Raw genomic sequence first — 20,648 nt, 5'->3', positions numbered from 1 at the left:
CAAAGATCTATTCATAGGTTAATATAGCATATTACGCCAGCACGTACACAATCACACATTTAAGCAGCAAAAATAAAATATATAAACAACACATCTTTTACTAAGCATTTGATCCTTTACGCTGATCTTTGGTCCCCGCCTCTTTGTCTTTTCAGTTTTAACCGTCTGGACTTGCCTCCTTACAAGAGCTTCGAACAGCTGAAGGAGAAGCTGCTCTTTGCCATCGAGGAAACCGAAGGATTTGGCCAGGAATAGAGGGAAGAGTCCTCTTGTATCTCTTTCCCTCCCCATCGCTGTTTAGTCAGCCAAGTAAAACAAACAAAAAAAATTGCACAAGATAACCACCAATGTATATAAGCTATTTTGTCATTTTAAACCAAATCTTAATTTGCAGCATCACTTTTGCCGCAATCCTGTCCCCTACTCCTTAAATATTATATGATGCCCCATCGTGAAATATGCAAGCATTTCAACATTTTTGCTCCTCTGTTTAAAAGCAGAAATCATGGATTTTTTTTATTTCCTCCCCACTGCTGACTGGCTTTTTAAAAGAGACAAAGTGTTTTTGAGAGGATTTTATAGTCGAAGCGCAATCTTCTTTTAAAGCTCTAGTTCTATAGAGCTTCTAAAAGGCAAGAGTAGTATTGGGGTCTGGTGCCTGAATTTTTTCCCCTCCCTGTTGGACCCATAGTAATTGCAGTTTTTGCGTGCTTGCATGGCTGCCTCTGAAGATGAGAAGACTGCTGTGACCACCCTTCTCCACCACACACACACAAAGACATTTTAGCATGGACGATCTGCCTCTTTCTTTCTCCTTTTTTACCATAATCATCAAAAAGGCAAAGTGTTCTGGATGGAATGAGCTGAAACTGAGATTATCCTCTCATACAGTTTTTCCCTCCATGAGATTCTGGATAGCAGCCCAGAGTAAGACGCATCACCGGATCCACTGGTTTGGATAAAGACATTTAGGAAAAAAAGACTGAAGTTCTTGAAGAGAGGCTACTATATCAAAAAAAAAAAGGAATATGGTGACTCAAGGAAAATATTTTAAATTGAAGTAAAGGGTGAATTGTGAGCGTGGTGGCGTTAGGGCCTGTGGGTTATAGTTCTGATGCTTAAACCAGAGACATTGGACATGTTCCAGGCCCCCTTGACTGCAGCCCGCTGCTTCAGTTGGCAAGTAAGATGCACACCAGGATGACCCATTCAATTTTCAGTGGTCCATGGTGTGTCTGTGCTTGGCAGATTCTCTTTTGCTTCTTTTACTTTTGATCTCAGACTGTGAAGTGTCTCCAGAACTATGAAGCCACTGTGGTTTACAGAGCACCAGACATGATTGTGCTTATTTGCTAACATGAAGATCACCTTTACTTTAACCCCTCATCTATACTTATCACAATACAAATACTCATACAGTGCATTTTGCTATGAAGATTATCACTATAACATGATGCATACCAAATGAAAACTGACCTTTAATGATAGTGTATGATATTTGGCCATCTTTGGTATCATAAGGTCCAAAGGACATCTCATTCATATGAATGTACTCCTTCCAGTACATTCCTACAGGTATTGGAAAAAAAGCTGTTGTCAGCTTCTCACTTGTTTACCAAGCATAAACTTATTACAACCGAATCCAGTGCTGCATAGAAACCCTAGCATTGTTGCAAACATGTCATTAACATGGCAGTAAATGTCCTACAAAGTTTAATGGATAAAGAGTTTGTTTTTTGGTCAGTGATGAAAAAGGATATTAGAAAGATCAGATAGAAGAGTATCAAATTTCATGTCTTGAATGACTTGAAAGCAACATATACAAGCATACATTGCATGGAGGTGTGGGAGGAGTGGAAACTGTCAAAGGAAAAGAAAATAAGCGTGAAAAGCATATTTGAGGGGCCTATAGATTCACTAGAAACGTATTAACTGGGTCAGAAACCACTACAGTATTGTTCAAAAATAACAATTCTGTGACTGTTATTTGGCTGTGCAGTCAACAGTTTGACTACAGTTATGCTACACAAAATTCGAGCCATAACGCTGAGCCCTCTTTCCTGAGATCAAACAATTTAATGTAATCAGCCCATGTTCAGTCTCATTCTCAAGCTTTGTGCTGCGATAGACTTTGTTTTTAATAATGTGTGTGTGTATAAATCGGTGAAGTTCGCAGAAAAACAAACTAGCGTTGTCCACATACAAGTAATGATTACAAGACTCCATTAATGAGACGCTAACGTGCCACAGACCAAATGTGTGGAAACGTTCCACACTGCAACTCCTCAGCAGCTTAAGGCCTGTTTGAAGACTAACACAGCAGCAAGCCTGATGATACATTGCATTGCTATATGTTGTGTTTTTTTGTTTTTGCACCTCCACTTTCCCCTTGTCCTTTACTTCATTAAATCCGTCAGGGGACATGCCTTTTGTTTTTCAAAACAGCATGTCTAACTCCTTGGTTTCTAAACTCTGGTGCTTATTCTTTCAGTCAGTGGTCTAAACACAGAATAAAAACTATGGCAGTGGCACGCCATCCTCCTTGTTTTCTCCTCTCCTTTTAGCATTGTGCTTTTTCAGACCACTGCAAACAGCAGCAAGCTGCTTTAGACTTTTTCTAGGAGGAGCTTGTGATTACTCAAGTTATCAGTCATGTATATAACGTATTGAGCTGTCCCAGTGGAAGAGCTGGGAGGACGGATGACAGTATGAAGAAAAACATCTACTGTAGCAAAAGGAGACGACTTTTAAGAGAAGTCAAAACTGCATAACATTGTGCTTCCTTTTGAGCAGAAACCTGTAATCAGACAAAATCAACTGTGTATGTGAATATTCATTGTATAAAGATAATGAAAGTAAATAAAGTACTTAAATATTATAATTACACAGAGCCACTGCTCCATTGACGGAAATCTGTGATGCCTTTTGTTCTTATCAGAAATAGATGGGACATTTCAGGTTGCCTTCATCGTAGCCAGTAACAAGATTAGGTATCACCTGGTCAGGTGTATCCCGTCAAAGCAAAGCTTTTTCATGATACTGTACATCATTTCAGTAAGTGATGATGCAGCAGGAAACTTTGTGGTGACTGTGGTCGAGGCCATCTGAAATGCATCCAAACTGTAACATATCGCGTGTAGATACACACTGTAAACACCAACTACACTGTACAGAATGCCCCTTTACTGGAGACGATGTGTATAGAAGATTCATTTTTAATCTGCTTTCAGCCATTTTAATGAAGAGATGGATTTATGAGATACAAATAAATAAGTGAATAAACCCCCTCCATGACCATGCCTTCTTTTTTGTGGTGTAATTATTGGGGGATGAGAGGCCTTCTGCTCAGGATTCACAACAAAACTATTTTTATTCTGTTCTTAAAGAAAAAAACAAAACAATGTGCTCTTGGTTTATCCTTTTTGTTTTGATTAGTTCTGGCCTGTGGAAAGAACCGTATTTAATAAATGTTTCTGACCATCTTTACAGCGGGTTTGGATTTATTTCATTATATGTGAGAGTAATGCAAATAAGAACTGTGATATTACATCCGATAGCTGCAGGCTTTAAGTAAAATACAAATCAGATTCCACTAATTTTTTTTATTGGAGGCACCTCCTTGCCAACATGACTGGTGTCATGGGGAATGTGTTGAAGACAAACCACACAAGGCCACAGTTGTAAAGTGCCATTTAGTAACAATTGCAATCACAGTGGCAACAATTGAGCACAAATGTGCTTGTCCCATAGACGGTATGACTTGTCCTGGGTTATTTTGTATCATTAACAGTTCAGTTCATCCTATGCTGTTGAAAAAACAATCATTAAGTTAAAGCAATTGTGGCAAAGATTAAAGTAAATGCGTATACTTGAATAAAATGTACATTTGATTTGAGAAAGCAGATACTACAGTGCGTGAATTGTAAGTATACAGATCCAGTTTGGTAATGACATTGGTTAACTTTCTTGATTACACTTACAAGTTCTAAAAATGTAATTCATTTGCAACTTTTCCCCAGTCCACCCCTCCCAAACATAAAACCATTTGTCTTTTGACTTGACCTCGACGAACAATAGAAACATTTGTGCGGTGATTTGGTATCAAAAACGTTTTACATTTTGGTCCAGCAAATGCAATGTGCTCGCCTCTAAAGTCAATGTCAGAAAAATCAGCAAGAGGAATTCAGGCATGAATGGATTGAAAGAATTGAAAAAATACAAACGTTGCATTAACTAAACTCAAAGCTGGATGACTGGACATTGCCTTAACTATAAAAGAGGTATGTATGCTGTGTGCAAGCCCACTCAGTTCTACAGTATTATTACAAAATCATAAAAAGAAAACATTTTGTTAGCGATAATTAACACAACCTAATATATCAAAGGCGTCACATTCAACTCAATGGTGATGACCGCTTTATCCTAGCTTCTTCAAGAGGTCAACAGCTTCTTTATGGACCTGCAGAGGAACAAATACACTGTTAACCCACATGTTCACATTAGCACGTACAATCCCTGCATCAAGATTCCTGTAGGTGTTTCAGCATTTTCTTCACAAAACTATAATACGTCTGAGTCGAGAGGTTAAAAAAAGACAACAACCTAGTAATCATGGTGTTTGTACCTCTTTGTCTTCCAGTGTGTGAGCAGGGTACTCTTTTGCTTTGGTTAGCCAAAGAAGTGCATTCTGTTTGTCTTTCATGGCCATGTAGGTCTTCCCGAGCATTAGCAGGTTTGTACTGTAGAAGTTTGGATCAACTGACAAAAATAAAAACACAGAAATTAATGTTAGTTGAATACATTTTAAAGCTTTTATATAAATTGTTTACAAGCACGGTGCTGTCATGATTTTTCAGAAGAAGAACTTGAGCTGCAGCCAACAAGGAGATCTGCAGTTTTTTCAGGCATTGCCTCAGCCTCGTTAGTATGCTGTGTTTTACCTTCTTCGGCTTTCAGGAAGAATTCCAAAGCCTGAAAGAGGCAGAAAAACACGACATCATCCAAAGCCAAAACCAGAAAGTGACAAATAAGTGATGTCCGCCACTGTGTAGTTAGTCACAAAACAGAAGACAGAGGAGTCCTCACCTCCTCATATGTGGACGTAGGTGGTGATGAAAAAATTGCAGCCGCCACTTTGCGTTGATACCATGGCAGCTCAGCAAAAGCAAAGCACCTAAGAGCAAGAAGACAATAAATTTACCTGAATAATAAAAACTTTTAGTGACTTAGTGACTTTTATTAATTATTTCACACAATGGCAACATCTTGGACAAAAGGCCTGATATTGCAACTACTCATTTCGGTCACAAGAGGCTGCAGTGCACCACTACACACCATGTTCTAAACAGGACTAAACACATTTCTGTTTTCTTCCAAGTGGGTTTTAATTTTTCCACCAGATTTTTAAATTAAAAAAAACCTGCTAAATCCCTTGATAACGGGATAATTATTTCGTGATCTCGAGATAAAAAAAAACCCAGTAGTTTAACAAAAGAGTTGGCAAGAACGTTTCTCAATGGTAATTTCAAGGTGGTTTTAGTGTTACTGAATAGCTCAGTGGGTAAGGTACATGACTCATAGTCTAAAGATTGTGTGTTTGATCCTTATGTGAGACCAACTTTTAAAAAAAAAAAAATCTTTTTCATAATCCTCTTCAACAAAGTTGTTACGAAGATGACTGATTCACATGCTCACATTAATCACGTGCTGGAGTGTGCGCATCCCGGCAATTGGTTCCCCATCATTCCCAGGCAGAGGAAATTCATCTGCTTCTCATTCAGGGGAATCCATTTATCTACACATTTCCTGACGGTTATTTCAGAACCTTTGAAATATCTGTCGGGATATGTGTGATTCGATACCCCTGAATCTCTTGATAACAACTTTGTTGAAGAGAAGGATTAAAAAACACACAAAAGAAGAATAAAAAAAACTTTGCAAAGAGCAGGGGTCAAACCTGCAACCCTTTGGATGCAAGTCCTGCACTCAATCAACTGAACTATCTGCTGACTAACAGCATAATAGCATAATTTCACATGAAATTATCATAGGAAATACACCTGCCGACCCCTGAATTCAGCTATGGTTCGTTATCTCAAGATCACAAGATAATTATCTCGTTATTATGGGAAAATGGAGTAAAATAAATATATGAATTGATGACCGCTTAGGGCTTCCGTAATAAAGTTAAAATTAAGCAGTTTTTTTTTTGTTTTTTTTTTACACAGTTTGTTTCCATCAGGTTTCCATCCAGTTCTGTTTCTGCATTCGGTGGGCCTCAAAGAGTGACAACTTACTTAAAAATGATTACTTAATTTTAACGCCAACTGTGAAGAGTCTCCAACTTTACCATTGCGGCCATTCCAAAAGTAAAAAGTAAATCCACTGCCAGCATCACTTCCTCTAGCGACGCAAATTTGTGGGAGAACTGTAAAATGGACTTGGCTGGTCTAAGTTTGTGTCCATATCTGACTTGATATAAACTGAACTTTCAGATGTTCCTGAAGCAGCTGTACTGGGGGGGAAAAAAAAAATGTTACACCAGCGGTTTGTTATAGTAAATAATAAAAATAAACGGCTCACCAGTAACCCAAAATATGTATGGAAGTGGCATCCTTGGGATTGAGCTGGATGGCTCTCTAGGAAAAAGCAACATGTTTCGCCTCAGAATATAGATAAATGTGATACAATGATAATATAACACTGACTCAAATGTCCTCTCACCTCTAGATGTTCCCTGATGATGTATGAATTCCCAATTTTCACCTTGACTCCCTCGTATTCCCCAGCATCACTGAGACATACTGCATACCACTGTGTTAGGAAGAAGAATGTGGACAGTTTGGTGAAATCGGACCTAGTAGAGGTGAATCAGTAGGGCCTTCTTAGTGAAACCGCTGTCTTACTTTGTGCGCTGCAAAACACTTCTCATCTTTTTCCAGTGCCTTCTTTGCATAATCTAAGGACTCATAAACCAGCTCCTTTTTCCGTCTGGCCTCCAAGTTGGTCATGAGGGCCAGGTCACGAGACGCCCGAGCCAGCCTCCACAGGCACTCTGCATCATCACTGGATGGACACACAGCACTTGGATGAGTTTATACACATGTGACAAATTAATTAGTCACCACCTCTTAAATAACAGATGCTGTGTGCATGAAACTAAATCACAACAACATACTCCTATCAGAATCAGTTTTATTTGCCCGATCTGTGTACACATATGAGGAATTTGACTCAAAAAAAAGACACTGCGGCAGAAGTCAATGCGCTCAACCTTCAACAAAAAAAAAGACATTGGGCGGGGATAGAAATATCAAGTAAATATTAAAGCTGCAAGCAGCGTTGGCGGCCTCGTTGCAGATTCTAGAGCTCTGCCGGTGCGGCTGTGAATTTGCCACTTGCTTTGGACGCTACACAAAGGTGTTAATCATCACTTCCTGTGTGTTCTGGCATGTACATGTGTTCAGGGCGGGACTCATGTAAAATTTGGTACAAATCTAAGCATGTACACTGAAGGTATAACAACTTCCTGTGTCTTGGCGAACAGTTTAACTTTGCCGCCATTCCACCGCCACGCCGTTAACTGCAAACTCACAAGTTTTACAACACGGCTTCATCAATGTGTTAAGGGTTTTCTGGGACAGTTTTGAAGTTGATATGCCCAACCTGCTAGGAGTAGACAGAAAATTTGAAGTCATCGAACTAATTCCCTTGGAGGAGTTCGTCATGTAATGTAATGTAGTTACGTTAAAGTACAAAGTGTGTAAATTGCCATAAATGACCATTAAATCCAAAATGGCCGACTTTCTGTGTGCTGGCGATTTTCTGCATCGCTCCAAGACGCACTAGTTCAAACTTTGTCCGCGGCTGCTCTGTAGGGGGCGCTAGCGAGCCATTTTACCACACCTATGCGCAAAACCCATAAAATCAGAAATTTTTTGCCCCGCCTAAATTATGTGCAAAATTTGGTGAGTTTTCCGGTATGTTTTTAGGCCCCCAAAATTAAGGTTACTTTGCAGAAAAATGAAAGAAAATAATCCCTTCAGTTTCAATAGGGACCTCGCACGTTTCGTGCTCGGGCCCTAAATATAATGCACCAAAAACAGAGTATATTCCAGTAAGGTTTTGGGGATAACAAAGAGAAATAGAGAAAACATGAAAAGTGAGAACAGAGAAGAGTTGGTTATGTCCTACTTGCCTGTCCTTGTACCGCAGCAGCAGGTGGTACAGCTTCTCTGTCTCTGCACAGCTATACAGGTAGTCAGCCTGCTCCAAAACCTCCTCTGCACGGACAAAAAATAGTTAATTCAGTTAGAAATTATCTTATTCACTAGACTAAACCTAAACTCTGTCTCTCTCTTCATTTTCCTTCATGCTGTCCCAAAAATGTTCTCATAGCAATATGTGTTTATTATCATTTATGTCACAGTGATTATGACTGCGGTACTCTTCAGCTAATTCCTGAATATAACATGTTTTTTGTGCCAAAATCTGTATTTGAAAGATATCTCACATCTAGCAGAGTTATCCAACTACCTTTTTCTAGAGCGTGGACCACGGGTGAACTCTGCACCCTATGATAAGCTTCGTAAACCAGGCAGGAAAGTGTGGGGAGGCCCAGGAGGAATGTAGCTCTTCCACTCTGTACACATAAAAAGGAAGGGACATAAACACCCATTAGGAAACATATGCAAGGGACAAGAGTTAAAACTCTGATTCCTGGGTGCTGGCTATTATTTGCGATTATCTGTCTCCGTTGACCCAAGGTAACCTGACACTGCCAGAGATGCAGTATGGAGGCTCCAGGGAACCGCACTCACCCATGTTCATTGTAGAGTTTGAATTTGACGCTTTCAATTCACACAATCAAGACCATCATCATACTCAACAGCATACTGTTGCGTGACACAAAGCTGCAGTATGGCACTTGTCTGAGTGTAGTATAGCATAATAGTATAATGTAGTATAGTATAATATAGTATATGTCCTTCTAAAGCGTAAATTCACGAAGTTGGGCATCTGTAAGTATTTAAAAGTTAACGATTTTAACAGTTTCGGGAATAGTAACAGCACTGTACGATGAGTAAGAATAAAATCCATCGTTATTTACAATCAGCTCAGTGGCAGTCCTTCTTGAAGCTGTCCAGTAGCGCCGGTTAGTCCCCCTGATTCGGATGTTTTTTGCACCAGATACTGAGAGTAAAGTCCTGCTCACACACCGCGTTAAAACTGTTCCAGCCATTATGTAAGAGGCCAAACCACACTGTCAACAGTCTACTTCGACTAGAGCCCAAACAGTCAATGATATGACTTTTGATGGTGTCACAAACTTGTGGGCTGGTCTTTAAAGACAAACAGGGAACATTCAAGAGCACAAATACAAAACGTTGCAAAGGGACCGTGAACATTGGAAATGTTTGCTTACCTTTAAATGTGTGTTACATTCTAACATATATTTATAAATTTTATATTACTATTTTTTTCTTTATATTTTCCTATTTTCTAATTCCTACTTTTGAAACTTGTCTTTTAGCACAACACTTCACATATTGTTCGAATATTAATCCCAAATTAAGGCTAACACCGGAAGGTTTTAGGGTATCTTTTATGTTACAGAAATGTCTTACATGTTAATTTCCATAGACTGTATATAAAAATTACATATCACAGCATTTAAAATTATCAGAGTGAAAGTTTTGTTAGAAAATGTCTTTCTTGAATGCAACCCGGAGAAGTTTGTCTCCCGTATTATGCAGTCGACAAGAAACAACCGAAACTCTGGAGTGTTCCGTAGTACTGTTAAACAGGTTATTGCACCGTGCATTGTCAACACAAGAGTTAATTTAATTTTAGCAAAAGTGACACACGTAAACACTACCATTAAGCAAAGAGAGAAAGAGAACAATAGTTGCGAATAGAACGACTTAAGCAAACTGAGGTTAGCTATGTTAGCTGGTCACCAGTCACCGTTAGGTTGGTTGAGCGTCAGCTCCGCCCCGTGGTTGCTCAGCTGTTCATGTCAGATAAACGTTAGCTAACGTTACGTATTCATGTACGACCAGAGGCAGGCAAAATTGTATATTTTTCATCAACTAAACAGGTAAATAAACATCCGAAAGATTTAAACTGATATGAAGAAATACTATGTTTTTGGAGAAACGGTAACGTTATTGGTTAGCAAAAGTTTTGTTGCCTGGCATCGCCACACCCACTTAACTAGCGTCTGTATGTCTGAACTTAATTAACGTTAAACCTAAACTGACGTTATATCGTCTAACGGTCTTTGTCCACGCTCCATGTGATTAATTTTATTATTGTCATCGTAAGTTACAATTTTTTGTTGTTGCCTGTATTTCAGTGTCAATACAGGGTCCTCACAACCTACTGTTGTGGTCCGTTAAGGTTAACAGTTTATATGTAACGTTAATAACCGCTGGATTAATTTGGAAATTCCAAAACACAATTGACTAACAGGACATGTAGCTAGTCATTACTACCACTAGAAGGAGCTAAGTTACCTGTAACGTTACAGTGTGGTATTCAGATTAGTTAACAGGAGCAAAACCACATGTAAAAATACTCATGTCATAAGTGCTTTAAAAATTGTACTTAAGTTAAAGTACATTATTATAAGCAACAAAATGTAAAGTATCAGTAAAACCAGTTATGCTGAGTGGCCCCTGTCACTGATGTGCAAAAAGTAAATTTCCCTCTGCAAAGTATTGGAGTAGAAGTATAAAGTAGTGTTGAAATATTTAAGTAAAGTAACATTTTACTTAATTGCACTATATGAGTAAATCACTCTTACATCTAACACAATTTGTGGGTTACCTGTGCTGCATCTGTTTGATCATATTAGTACAACAAGCTGCCATGGCCTCAGGTGGGGCCCCAGTGCCAGGGCCCAGCCATTGGGCCACCAAGGTCGAGCTGACCATCTCCTGTGAGAACCTCATGGACATGGATATCTTCTCTAAGTCTGACCCTCTGTGTGCTTTATACATTAACACTTCAGGCTCCAACTGGTATGAGGTGTGTATTAGTTCATGAGAGGAGATGAGTTAAAAATCTGTGTCATGTGTATGAGTTAAGGCCTTACTTTGAATAATGTATATAGACCTTTACATCTAACAGACTTACCTGCATGCGTTGTTGGCACAGTACTTGTTTATGTTCCATGTTATATATTTCCAAATCATGAAATGATCATAGATCATGTCTTTTCTTTGTGAATCAGTTTGGGCGCACAGAGATGATCCTGAACTGCCTGAATCCAAAGTTTGCCAAGAAGTTTGTTATTGACTACTATTTCGAGATGGTCCAAAGGCTGAAGTTTTGCGTGTATGATATCGACAATGACACCTATGATCTGAGCGATGATGATTTCCTGGGGGAGCTTGAATGTACCCTGGGCCAGGTGAGCTTCACTTGGTACAGTTTTGAAAGACATACATAGGTTGTTCCTCCACCTCGTCATTGTTCTTTGACACTGCCAGTGTTTTGTGTCCAGATTGTTTCGAACAGGGAGATGACTCGACCTTTGTTGCTGGAGGACAAGAGACCCGCAGGTCACGGGACCATCACAGTGAGTGGACCCATTTCTAAAAGAAATGATAAGTTATGCCTTCGCTGTGAGTGAGGCACTCTCTTTGTGGACATAGACGCACTGGAAAAAGAATGGCTGCTGTGAGCTCAGTCCCAACACAAGTGCATCAGGTAGACTGTACCTATAATAACAGATAAAGCTTATTACTGTAGTTTTATCCCCAGAGCATGAACTCCAATCTGTTCTCCTATGTGGGGTAATGTGGTCATAACAAGCATGTTCACTTTTTTATGTGTTGTATAAAGTTAAAATGTTAATCTTGAGATATGACCATAGCAAACATGCGGGATCCTAGTTATGTTTGTTAAAGGAAATAACTATGTGATAGTCATAAAATACCACCATCTTGCTAGACTGTACCGTATTATACTGCATAACTGCACATGATTTTGGTTATGATGACCTTTTGAGTGATTCTCTTTAGTATAACATCATTTTAAAGGAGCTGTATGCAACATTCACCACCAGCATCTCAGACCAAAACAAGTGGGCGCTACTGCCCACCAGACTACATTGCGAAAAACTCCGCTAAATATTCTGGTTCCATGCCTCAACCTGCAGCGTCAAAACAGGCTTGCTGTAATGTAATTCTTGGGGACAAATGTGTTCGTCACAGTTGCATACATTCACGAAAAGTGCAACATGACAACATTATGGAAAGGATAACTATGGAGAACTATGGACCTTTTTGTTAAACAGTAAGATCCTTTTTGTTCAACCAGAAACAGCCGTTAAATTGCTCAAAAAACAATAATTTTACCTCAGAGATTTACAATTAAACTGGACACAAACTAAATTAAACTCAACAAAACCATCTTTGTTCGTTTTCCCCCTATTCAGTCAACAATTTTGGTTTGGTCTAGATCCTAAACTAAATCCTAAATTCCAGGTGTAGATGAGAACCGCCGTTATATTTCTCTCCTCAAAGCAGCTACACAACGAGAGACTTGCATGCTCATCGGCTACCAAAACAAAAGCTGAAGCTCGGATGACAACACACACACAGGGTGTGTGACATCATCCTGTGCTCAGGGCGCTATCCCGCCACGATTTCTTTACAGAGCAAATAGTTGTTTGCGGCTATATTAATGTTGAGAATCTTATATACAGAACCTTTAAGGGGTCATAGCTGGGTTACACAACATGAACATGCTTTGTGCTGTTTATTCATGTGAATTTACAAGAATTAAGAGTTATATCTCACTGCCATATGGTCCAAAGAACAAAATTGCCTGAACATTTAAGAGTTTTGATTTCTTTCTTTCTTTCGTTCTTTAAATAGATCTGTGCTGAAGAAATAACAGACACGAGAGTGGCAAACTTTGAGGTGTCAGCCCGCAGGCTGGACAAAAAGGTGATGATGGTTAATGTAAATAGCTAGGTCTGACATTGGGGTCCTCTATTATCTAAACTGCCTTTTGATTTACTTTAATATCTTGAAGTAGTGTACATTATGAATTGGATATGGTTCTTCAGTATTTGTGGTGGTCGGACCCTTTCCTGGAGTTCTACAAGCAGACAGAAACCGGATGGCAGCTGGCTCACAGGACAGAGGTAAACATATTGACCAACAACTCATTCCTCTGCTTTCATAGAATTATTAGTGACTTGTGGCTCATTGTAAGCCATTTATTTAGGTGGTGAAAAACAACCTAAACCCAACATGGAGACCCTTCTGCATCTCATTGCGATCTCTCTGTGGAGGACATGTGGAGAAACCTATAAAGGTATTTATTTATTTATCTCAGTTAATATGCGCTGTAAAATGCAGCCTTTTAACCAGTTTCCTTAAACAACCCCTCCCTCTTACTTTTTTAGATCAGCTTGATTGGCCTGATTGACCATGCTGCTCTAACATACTAATGATTCATGTTGTGATCTTCTTTTCATCTTACAATGGTCCCAAACTTAAAGCATGGGGGTGCTTGCGACCCAGTTCGGTAAGCGATGTGTGAATGTACGCACGATTCATGATGCTGCCACACGAAGGTGTGCATTAAACCATGTTCTGTTTTGTTGTAATTAAGTGACTGTCATTGGATTTCCATCAGTAACTGATAGTGAAATATGATTGATTAACTTGTGCATGTGAGGTGTGGACTTTGTAATTCATTGTAGGGTTGGACTCTCAAATGTGCATTTTTGATGAAATGATGCTTCCTGTTGTCTGAATAGTCTAAAAAAAGGCATACTATTGTATCTACATGTCATTTAAAAAATGTTACACCCTGACTAAACAAAACATTTTCATTAATACTGCTTTTTAATTAAAATGGAATTATATATTTAGATAAATATCAGTGAAAATTATTGAAATGGCTTTTAAAAAAATAGATCACCTAAACCATCATTTATTCATCCTGTCTTCATACCTCATACTGAAATTATTACGGGGTGGCTTTTATTTTGTCACCCACTACAGGAAATGTCTCTGTTTGTCTTTAGGTTGACTGTTACGACCATCATGTCAATGGCATCCACGACCTTATTGGAAGCTTTAAAGCCACACTGGCAGAGATGCAAATGGGAACTCACATTTCACCGGTGAGTTTTTGTGTGTGTGTGTTTTGATTCCAGGTCTACCAATAAAATAACCTGTTATTTTTATTTAAACTGGCATAAATATGTTCACACTTGCAGGCTGAATTTGAGTGCATTAACCCAAACAAGTTAAAGAAGAAAAACTACAAAAACTCTGGTGTCATTTGCATCAAGAACTGCCAGGTAATGATTTAGAGAGACTTTCTCTACCTTGATTTCACAGTGATGTACTGCACTGGTACATCTTCTGTCTTTTTTAGACCATGCAAGCAGAAACAACTCTTGTTGCTTCATACATATGTTACCACTTTCACTGATGTTTATTGCATGACAGAGTTAATGTAATGTTTACTCTTTCAGGTGGTGAAGGAGTATACCTTCCTGGATTATATTATGGGGGGATGTCAGATCCACTTCACTGTGAGTTTGGAAATGTCATACACAAGATGTTATATCTTTAATACTTTTATTTATGTTAACATTTTTTAAATCAGCAGACCAAACGTCTTACGAGTAAAATAATCAGTTTAGTTTAATTTGCCTTTTTAATGGCCCTAAAACTACTTCCAGGTAGCATGCTTCTCTGAAACTTGCAGAATTCTGGTATATACTGTGTTGCGAATCTCTTATTTGCATTTGGTCACTGAGCAGCTCCATACATCCTGATCTTTATCCTCTCTCTGACTCGGGCCAGATTGCCATCGACTTCACAGGGTCTAACGGGGATCCCAGCAGCCCCCAGTCTCTCCACTATATCAACCCTGAAGGCTATAATGAGTACCTGACAGCCATCTGGGCAGTGGGTAATGTCATCCAGGACTACAACAGGTAAACTCAAACTCTGCTTCATCCTACATTATCCTACCATTTTAAAGCAACATTATGTATTATTTTTTTGTTGTGTGATTCGAGGCCCCTACAGTTTCAGTAAATAAGGACAGCTTTACTACTTGCTGTACTGTAAATGTGAACGAAAACTAGCAAGTTGAAAACTTTGCTAACACAGCCAAACATCAAGCATGCACAAGGAGTTAATAAGTTATTAGTTACTAGTCCAGCAGCAAGAAGGCCTGCTCAGCATCTGTCCTGAATCCTTTCAGCTCTTTTAGCTCATGCCAACGAGTAAAAACCAGGCCGACATTTACAATTGTCCGATCTCTAGCTTGGTCACTCTCTCTTTTTCTATTCTTGCTTCCTCTAACAACATCTTATTCAGTCTCTTTGCAGCATCTGCCATGATATCCATACTGAGAATAAAGAGCTAGCATTACATTAAATACTTTTTGCTTGTCAAAGCAGGACTACTGGAAATTTAAAGACCGTCTTCATAAAACTTCAAAACAAAAAACGAAGCCAACAGTCTTTCTCAATATTCTTACATCAAGCCAGTCAATTGCAGTACAACGTGTCATTTAGTTTTATTTTTACGATTACGATTTAGTTTTACAGCTTTAATCTTTTGATGTGCCTTGTTACGTGTGCTGTTAATGTTATACCTAAAGCTAAATTTTGTCTGTATAGTAGCAAGATGTTTCCTGTCTTTGGTTTTGGAGCCCAGGTGCCTCCCTCCATGCAGGTATGAAAAAAGTCTGGAAAACCTTTCAAGTCCTGACCGTCATTATACAGACTTCACATCTGACATTTCATGACTCACTCTGGTTACACTTGTACGTGAAGTGCTTTCACGTTTCTGTCATTAACATCCTGAACATTTTCACATTCCTGTCATATACAGCAAATCAAAGATGTTTGACTTTCTTTCTTTTGTATAATTGCGCCCTCTATGAGCCACATAAACAGTTCAATGGCCAAATTAAGGTTTAAAATGTTACCAGCTAAAAAGTGATTGCATCCATATATTTTGTCACTTACCTGATTTTCAGCTGTGCTAGCCAGGATAGTAAAGTCAGGGAATGTATTACAAAGCTTTTAATATTTAGGAATCATGCTTACAGGTTTCCCATGACTTTCCTGTCAATTTCAATCCAGCAAATCCATTCTGTGCAGGTAAGTCAACCCTTGTCACAAGATTGTGTTTGGCTGTGAAAAGTTGTTCAGGGATGCTGCATTTGTTGCTGCCTAATACTGTGTGTGTGTGTTGCAGGCATTGAGGGTGTGGTCCATGCCTACCGGCAGTGTTTACCTCAGGTGAAGCTGTGGGGCCCCACCAACTTTTCTCCAGTTATCAACCATGTAGCCTGCTTCACCCAACAAGCCATGCGGCAGAATATGGCCTCAGTAAGTCAAAAGAAAAATTGTTTAAATACTCTGAGGTAAATCCACAAAAGCATTGCATCGCCTTTGTGGCAGCTAAACCTGCAAAAATCAGACAAAAACCATGTAATTCTCAAAGGTGTGCCCTCAAAGGTTGAAATCCACCCCTAACTATGCTGCCAGGCAAATAGCATCTTGGTGCTCCAGTGCTATTTGCATGTTCTGAAATAAGTAAAATGCGTAAATCTGGTGCAGAATTGGCCCCCTTCTATGCAAATGAGCCTCATTGCAAAAAAGGCCTAGTCACAAACAACAATGCTAATAGCCACGCGCAGTTAGACTTGGCAGCAGTGATTGCAGCCAGGGAAAACAATAGCGCATCACAGTCAGATCATAATATGCACACAGATAGCACAGATGTTCGTCATTAGGGAATGACACTTGAAAACAACATTAAACCCACTGCTATGAGAAGCGGAGAATATAGTTACACACTGTAAAAGCCCAGACAGCAGAGAAAACAGGTCTACATGCATGAGCAGGATCGCACAGTTAAAGCGTCAGTAATTAACAAACACTTGACAAAACACTCAATACAGATTGAGTCATAGAAAAATGAAAGACAGATAGAAATGTAAGAGCAGGGGGGAGTTAAAGCTGCAGAAGGGAATTCTTTTAAAAGTTACTTTGTCATATTTGCTAAAACTATCACTATTTCCTGACAGTAGTACATGAGACACATAATCTGTAAAACAAATATCTAGTTTCTCTCACTCCTCCTACTGCTCCTAATGCCATTTGCAAGAATCCACCGCTCCATGAAGAACACAGTCAATCAAATCCAGGAGGAGTGTCTAACGCAGTGTCAATCACTGCTCATGCACACGCTGCGCAACTCCTCTCCTCGTGCACACTCGCACTCCGTCAAGCTCAGCATCTTCAGCTCACAGCTTCAGAACCGTTGCAAACACAATGCCTGAGGAAACAACCACCAGCAATAAAATAACTGTCCATCCCTCCATCAACAGTGTATAGTACAAAACACATGTGTGACCTGCCAATCCTGGGGTTCTCTGGTGAATGCCAATCGAGCTCACAGATCCCACTAGACGACGTCGGGCCCTCATGCCATCCTCTTGCAGTCTGTTTCTGATAGTTTGGTCAAAACATGCACACCAGTACCCCGCTGTTGGTCATTTTGTAGCCCTCTGGCAGTGCTCCTCCTGTTTCTCCTAACACAAAGGATCAGAGACCGGTCCTGCTCATGGGTTGATGCCCTGTCCAGCTTTCCTCATATAATGGCCTGTCTCCTGGTATTTCCTCCATGCTGTTGAGACAGTGCTGGGAGAAACAGCAAACCTTCTTGCGATGTGACATCCTGGAGGAGCTGGACTACCTGTGCAACCTGCATTGGCTGCAGGTACCACCTTATGCTGTCAGTAGTGACAAGGACACTAGAAAAACACAAAACTAAAGATCAATCAGTCAGGGAGGATAAGGAGAGAGCAACTATCTGTGGCCATCACCTGCAAAACCATTCCCTTTTTGGCCGTTGTCTTGCTGTTGCCTCTCCAGTGCACCTGTTGTCTATTTCATGACACTGGGGCCCTGTCTACACGAACACGGGTATTTTCATAACCATGACTTTTTTTGCGCTGTTCGGCCGTTCGTCCACACGGAAACGCAGTATCAGGTCACTGAGACCAAACATTTTTGAAAACCCCTGCCAGGGTTAGGATTTTCAGAAACGCCGGTATCATGGTATCACACGGTAAAACCAGGGTTTTTGCCTTGCAGCATCAGAGTGTGCGCCGTTTATCCGCTGTGTTTGATGTCAGATTGTGCACCACTGCCTGCTTTGTTTACAGTTTTATTAGGCTCTGATTGGACATCATGGCTTTACGGTTAAGGCCATATTGCCGCCAGATGGTTTGGCATGCTCATGACAGCGCTTAATAACGTGTGTTTGCGTTTTCATGTGGACGGAGATTTCTTTTTAAACGAAGGAGGAAAAACTCCTGTTATAAAAATACCCGTCTGCGTAGACTCAATCGGCCTGATTTACAATCGATATGCTTCTCAACTTGACAGTTTAATATCTCTGAAGTTGAATTGACTTGATGTTATATACTGTGATCAACAAGTGTTCCCTTATTTTTTAGAAGTGTATTTCACTTTTTGAAAAATTAATATCATGTTATTTAAAAAAAAAATTCTATCAAAAAAACAATTTAATGTAAAAATGTAATTCATAAAAAGGTAAACCACTTATTTATATTCAGATTTCTCATCAGTAATACAATGTTGTTGAATGTAAAAATTTATGTTTCCTAGTGTTGAATGCCAAGTGGCAAGCCAAACAAATTGGAAATCAAAATAATAACAATAATAATAGATCTTAATTAAACCAAAGAGGAAGAAGAGACTATTCTAAGATCATATTGGAACAATTTTTGGGCCTTTGTATATTTTATAATTTGTTTTCTCCCTCCATCCGCAGCAATACTTTGTGCTGCTCATCATCACAGATGGAGTGATCACAGACATGGACCAGACACGCACTGCTATTGTAGAGGCCTCTCTTCTGCCCATGTCTATCATCATAGTGGGCGTGGGTGGGGCAGACTTCAGCGCAATGGAGTTCCTTGACAGTGATGACAAATTGCTGTGTTCCCCCAGCGGTAATTTCGCCTCAAGAGACATCGTCCAGTTTGTGCCCTTCAGAAGGTTCCAAGTAAGCAGCAGCCCATATCCAAAATTCAGCAGAGAATATTTCATGTGCCTTAGTATAACAGGTATTTACTGATTTGAAAGTAAAGCATGAGCTGTCCATAGCACATACACATTTTAATGTTAGCAAGCATGGTCCTAAACATGGCTCCAATTAGCTCTTATCATTATAACATTGTCATTGCAGGGAAACAGTGTGGCCCTTGCCCAGAGCGTGCTGGCAGAGCTGCCTGATCAAGTGGCCTCCTACTTCAATTCTTACAAGCTGAAACCCCCCCAAACAGATTGAGTGTTTCTGGCCCATCCTAGAAAGATGGGTTAAATTAACCCAAATACATGTGCTTTTCCGCCTCTCCTGCACCATATTTTGGCATTTATTGTTTCGCGAAATGGTGTAAATCAATGAAGAGAAAAGAAAGAAAAGAAAAGACGGATGTGGGGTAAAAAATAAACTATACAAAGTATACTTAAATTTAAAATCTGTGATCTTATTTTCTGTAATCTTTAAAATTTGACTTGATAAAAAATCCATAAACAAAGAGCTGCTGTGACCAAGAGACCTGATAGCTTGTATAGTGCATGATAACACCAAGAAATCCCAATAAAAGTAATCAGAATATCCTCTGTGGACTACAAATATATCACTTGACATGTTGGGATGACTTTGTTGATGAAATGTCCCTGTGCCTTGTATATTGTCTTTGTTTTTTTCTGTCTTTTCCCTTCTCTGTTTGTAACCCATATTAAAGTTTTGTGTCTTAATCCTCAAATCATGTGAGAAATGGTCAGGCACTGGAAAGGTTGTTTTCAGCACTATAGACATCATGCTAATGTGACACTATTCTTTCCGACCTTATTGACACAAGTCCTTGTTGCTTCTGTATATGCGAGCAAAATTTAATTCATGTATAAGATGATGTGATTTTAAGTGTGATGTTTAGTTTAGTAGTAAGTTTGAGCTTTGCCCCAAAACTGTGGGTTTTTGAAAAAGAAAATATTTTTAACTAATCTGTTTTTTCACTTGCATCAGTGCTGATCTATGTTCATCGCAGAGAGACTGAACTGTTAAGCTGTTGCTTCCTCTGTGACTGCAGTATTACTCTGTGTATGTATGTATGTATGTGTGTGTAATCTTTGGAGGCTTATACAGTACCAATGCTAAGTAGGATGGCTGATGCTAGCAGGAACAACACAACAAACATAATCCACAAAAACCCCACTTGATGTCACAAGTGAGTCTGTACATTGTGTCCATGAATGTCCACAGGTCTCCTCTTAGCGCTGTCTGGATGTGAGAGACCATTATGGTCTACTGAAGCTCCCCTTTTGTCTGACTATCTCAGCTTTGACCAAAGACTAGTGTTTAAATCAGGTTGAAAGTTTTTTGACTGGGATTTTTGCTGTGGCAGTGTTGGGGGAGAGCCAACAGGGGCCAGTGCCCCTGTAACACAGACCTTGGACCCCCCCTATGGCCCCCCTCTGAACGAAAAGTCTACAATAATTATAGTAATATATCGTCCTTGCGACAATATGGCGCTAATGTGAAAGGCAGAACAAA

The 20,648-nt window shown here is 39.5% G+C and overlaps 2 protein-coding genes across 4 annotated transcripts; one reads left to right on the top strand and one right to left on the bottom strand.

The window, feature by feature from the left end:
- Positions 1–3,587: 3,587 nt before the first annotated feature.
- On the bottom strand, positions 3,588–9,290 carry rmdn1 (regulator of microtubule dynamics 1). The gene is made up of 10 exons (XM_046063348.1): positions 9,110–9,290; positions 8,536–8,641; positions 8,198–8,282; positions 6,906–7,065; positions 6,724–6,813; positions 6,583–6,638; positions 5,086–5,173; positions 4,941–4,971; positions 4,625–4,758; positions 3,588–4,459 (listed from the first exon to the last, which is right to left on the bottom strand). Exons 1-10 carry the CDS (start codon positions 9,239–9,241, stop codon positions 4,418–4,420), a joined length of 924 nt encoding a protein of 307 aa, XP_045919304.1. The 5' UTR covers positions 9,242–9,290; the 3' UTR covers positions 3,588–4,417.
- Positions 9,291–9,810: 520 nt separating this feature from the next.
- On the top strand, positions 9,811–19,860 carry LOC123979398 (copine-3-like). 3 transcript variants are annotated; one of them, XM_046063329.1, is made up of 16 exons: positions 9,811–10,099; positions 10,859–11,031; positions 11,237–11,416; positions 11,510–11,584; positions 12,888–12,959; positions 13,082–13,159; positions 13,243–13,332; positions 14,051–14,149; positions 14,246–14,329; positions 14,507–14,566; positions 14,841–14,974; positions 15,671–15,722; positions 16,102–16,153; positions 16,251–16,384; positions 18,861–19,094; positions 19,278–19,860. In XM_046063329.1, exons 2-16 carry the CDS (start codon positions 10,873–10,875, stop codon positions 19,377–19,379), a joined length of 1,605 nt encoding a protein of 534 aa, XP_045919285.1. In that variant the 5' UTR covers positions 9,811–10,099; positions 10,859–10,872; the 3' UTR covers positions 19,380–19,860. The 3 variants fall into 3 exon arrangements, with proteins under 3 accessions (XP_045919285.1, XP_045919270.1, XP_045919278.1); XM_046063314.1 differs by having other exon boundaries at positions 9,813–10,099; positions 15,668–15,722; XM_046063322.1 differs by lacking the exon at positions 9,811–10,099 and adding an exon at positions 10,301–10,321 and having other exon boundaries at positions 15,668–15,722.
- The last annotated feature ends 788 nt before the right edge of the window (positions 19,861–20,648 follow it).

Source organism: Micropterus dolomieu, linkage group LG01 (assembly GCF_021292245.1).
Source record: "Micropterus dolomieu isolate WLL.071019.BEF.003 ecotype Adirondacks linkage group LG01, ASM2129224v1, whole genome shotgun sequence".
Lineage (NCBI taxonomy): Eukaryota > Metazoa > Chordata > Actinopteri > Centrarchiformes > Centrarchidae > Micropterus > Micropterus dolomieu.
This window is presented reverse-complemented; position numbering and strand designations above follow the sequence as displayed.

What these genes read in the sequence shown, in the direction of transcription:
- rmdn1 (XM_046063348.1), bottom strand. Translation starts at nt 9,241, where the DNA reads ATGGCTGGAACAGTTTTAACGCGGTGTGTGAGCAGGACTTTACTCTCA. An exon ending in TCATCAGGGAACATCTAGAG is followed by an intron (nt 6,639 to 6,723) that starts GTGAGAGGACAT and finishes GCTTTTTCCTAG; the next exon opens with AGAGCCATCCAGCTCAATCC. An exon ending in ACACACTGGAAGACAAAGAG is followed by an intron (nt 4,460 to 4,624) that starts GTACAAACACCA and finishes GTTCCTCTGCAG; the next exon opens with GTCCATAAAGAAGCTGTTGA.
- LOC123979398 (XM_046063314.1), top strand. Translation starts at nt 10,873, where the DNA reads ATGGCCTCAGGTGGGGCCCCAGTGCCAGGGCCCAGCCATTGGGCCACC. An exon ending in AGCAAATCCATTCTGTGCAG is followed by an intron (nt 16,154 to 16,250) that starts GTAAGTCAACCC and finishes TGTGTGTTGCAG; the next exon opens with GCATTGAGGGTGTGGTCCAT. An exon ending in TGCCCTTCAGAAGGTTCCAA is followed by an intron (nt 19,095 to 19,277) that starts GTAAGCAGCAGC and finishes TTGTCATTGCAG; the next exon opens with GGAAACAGTGTGGCCCTTGC.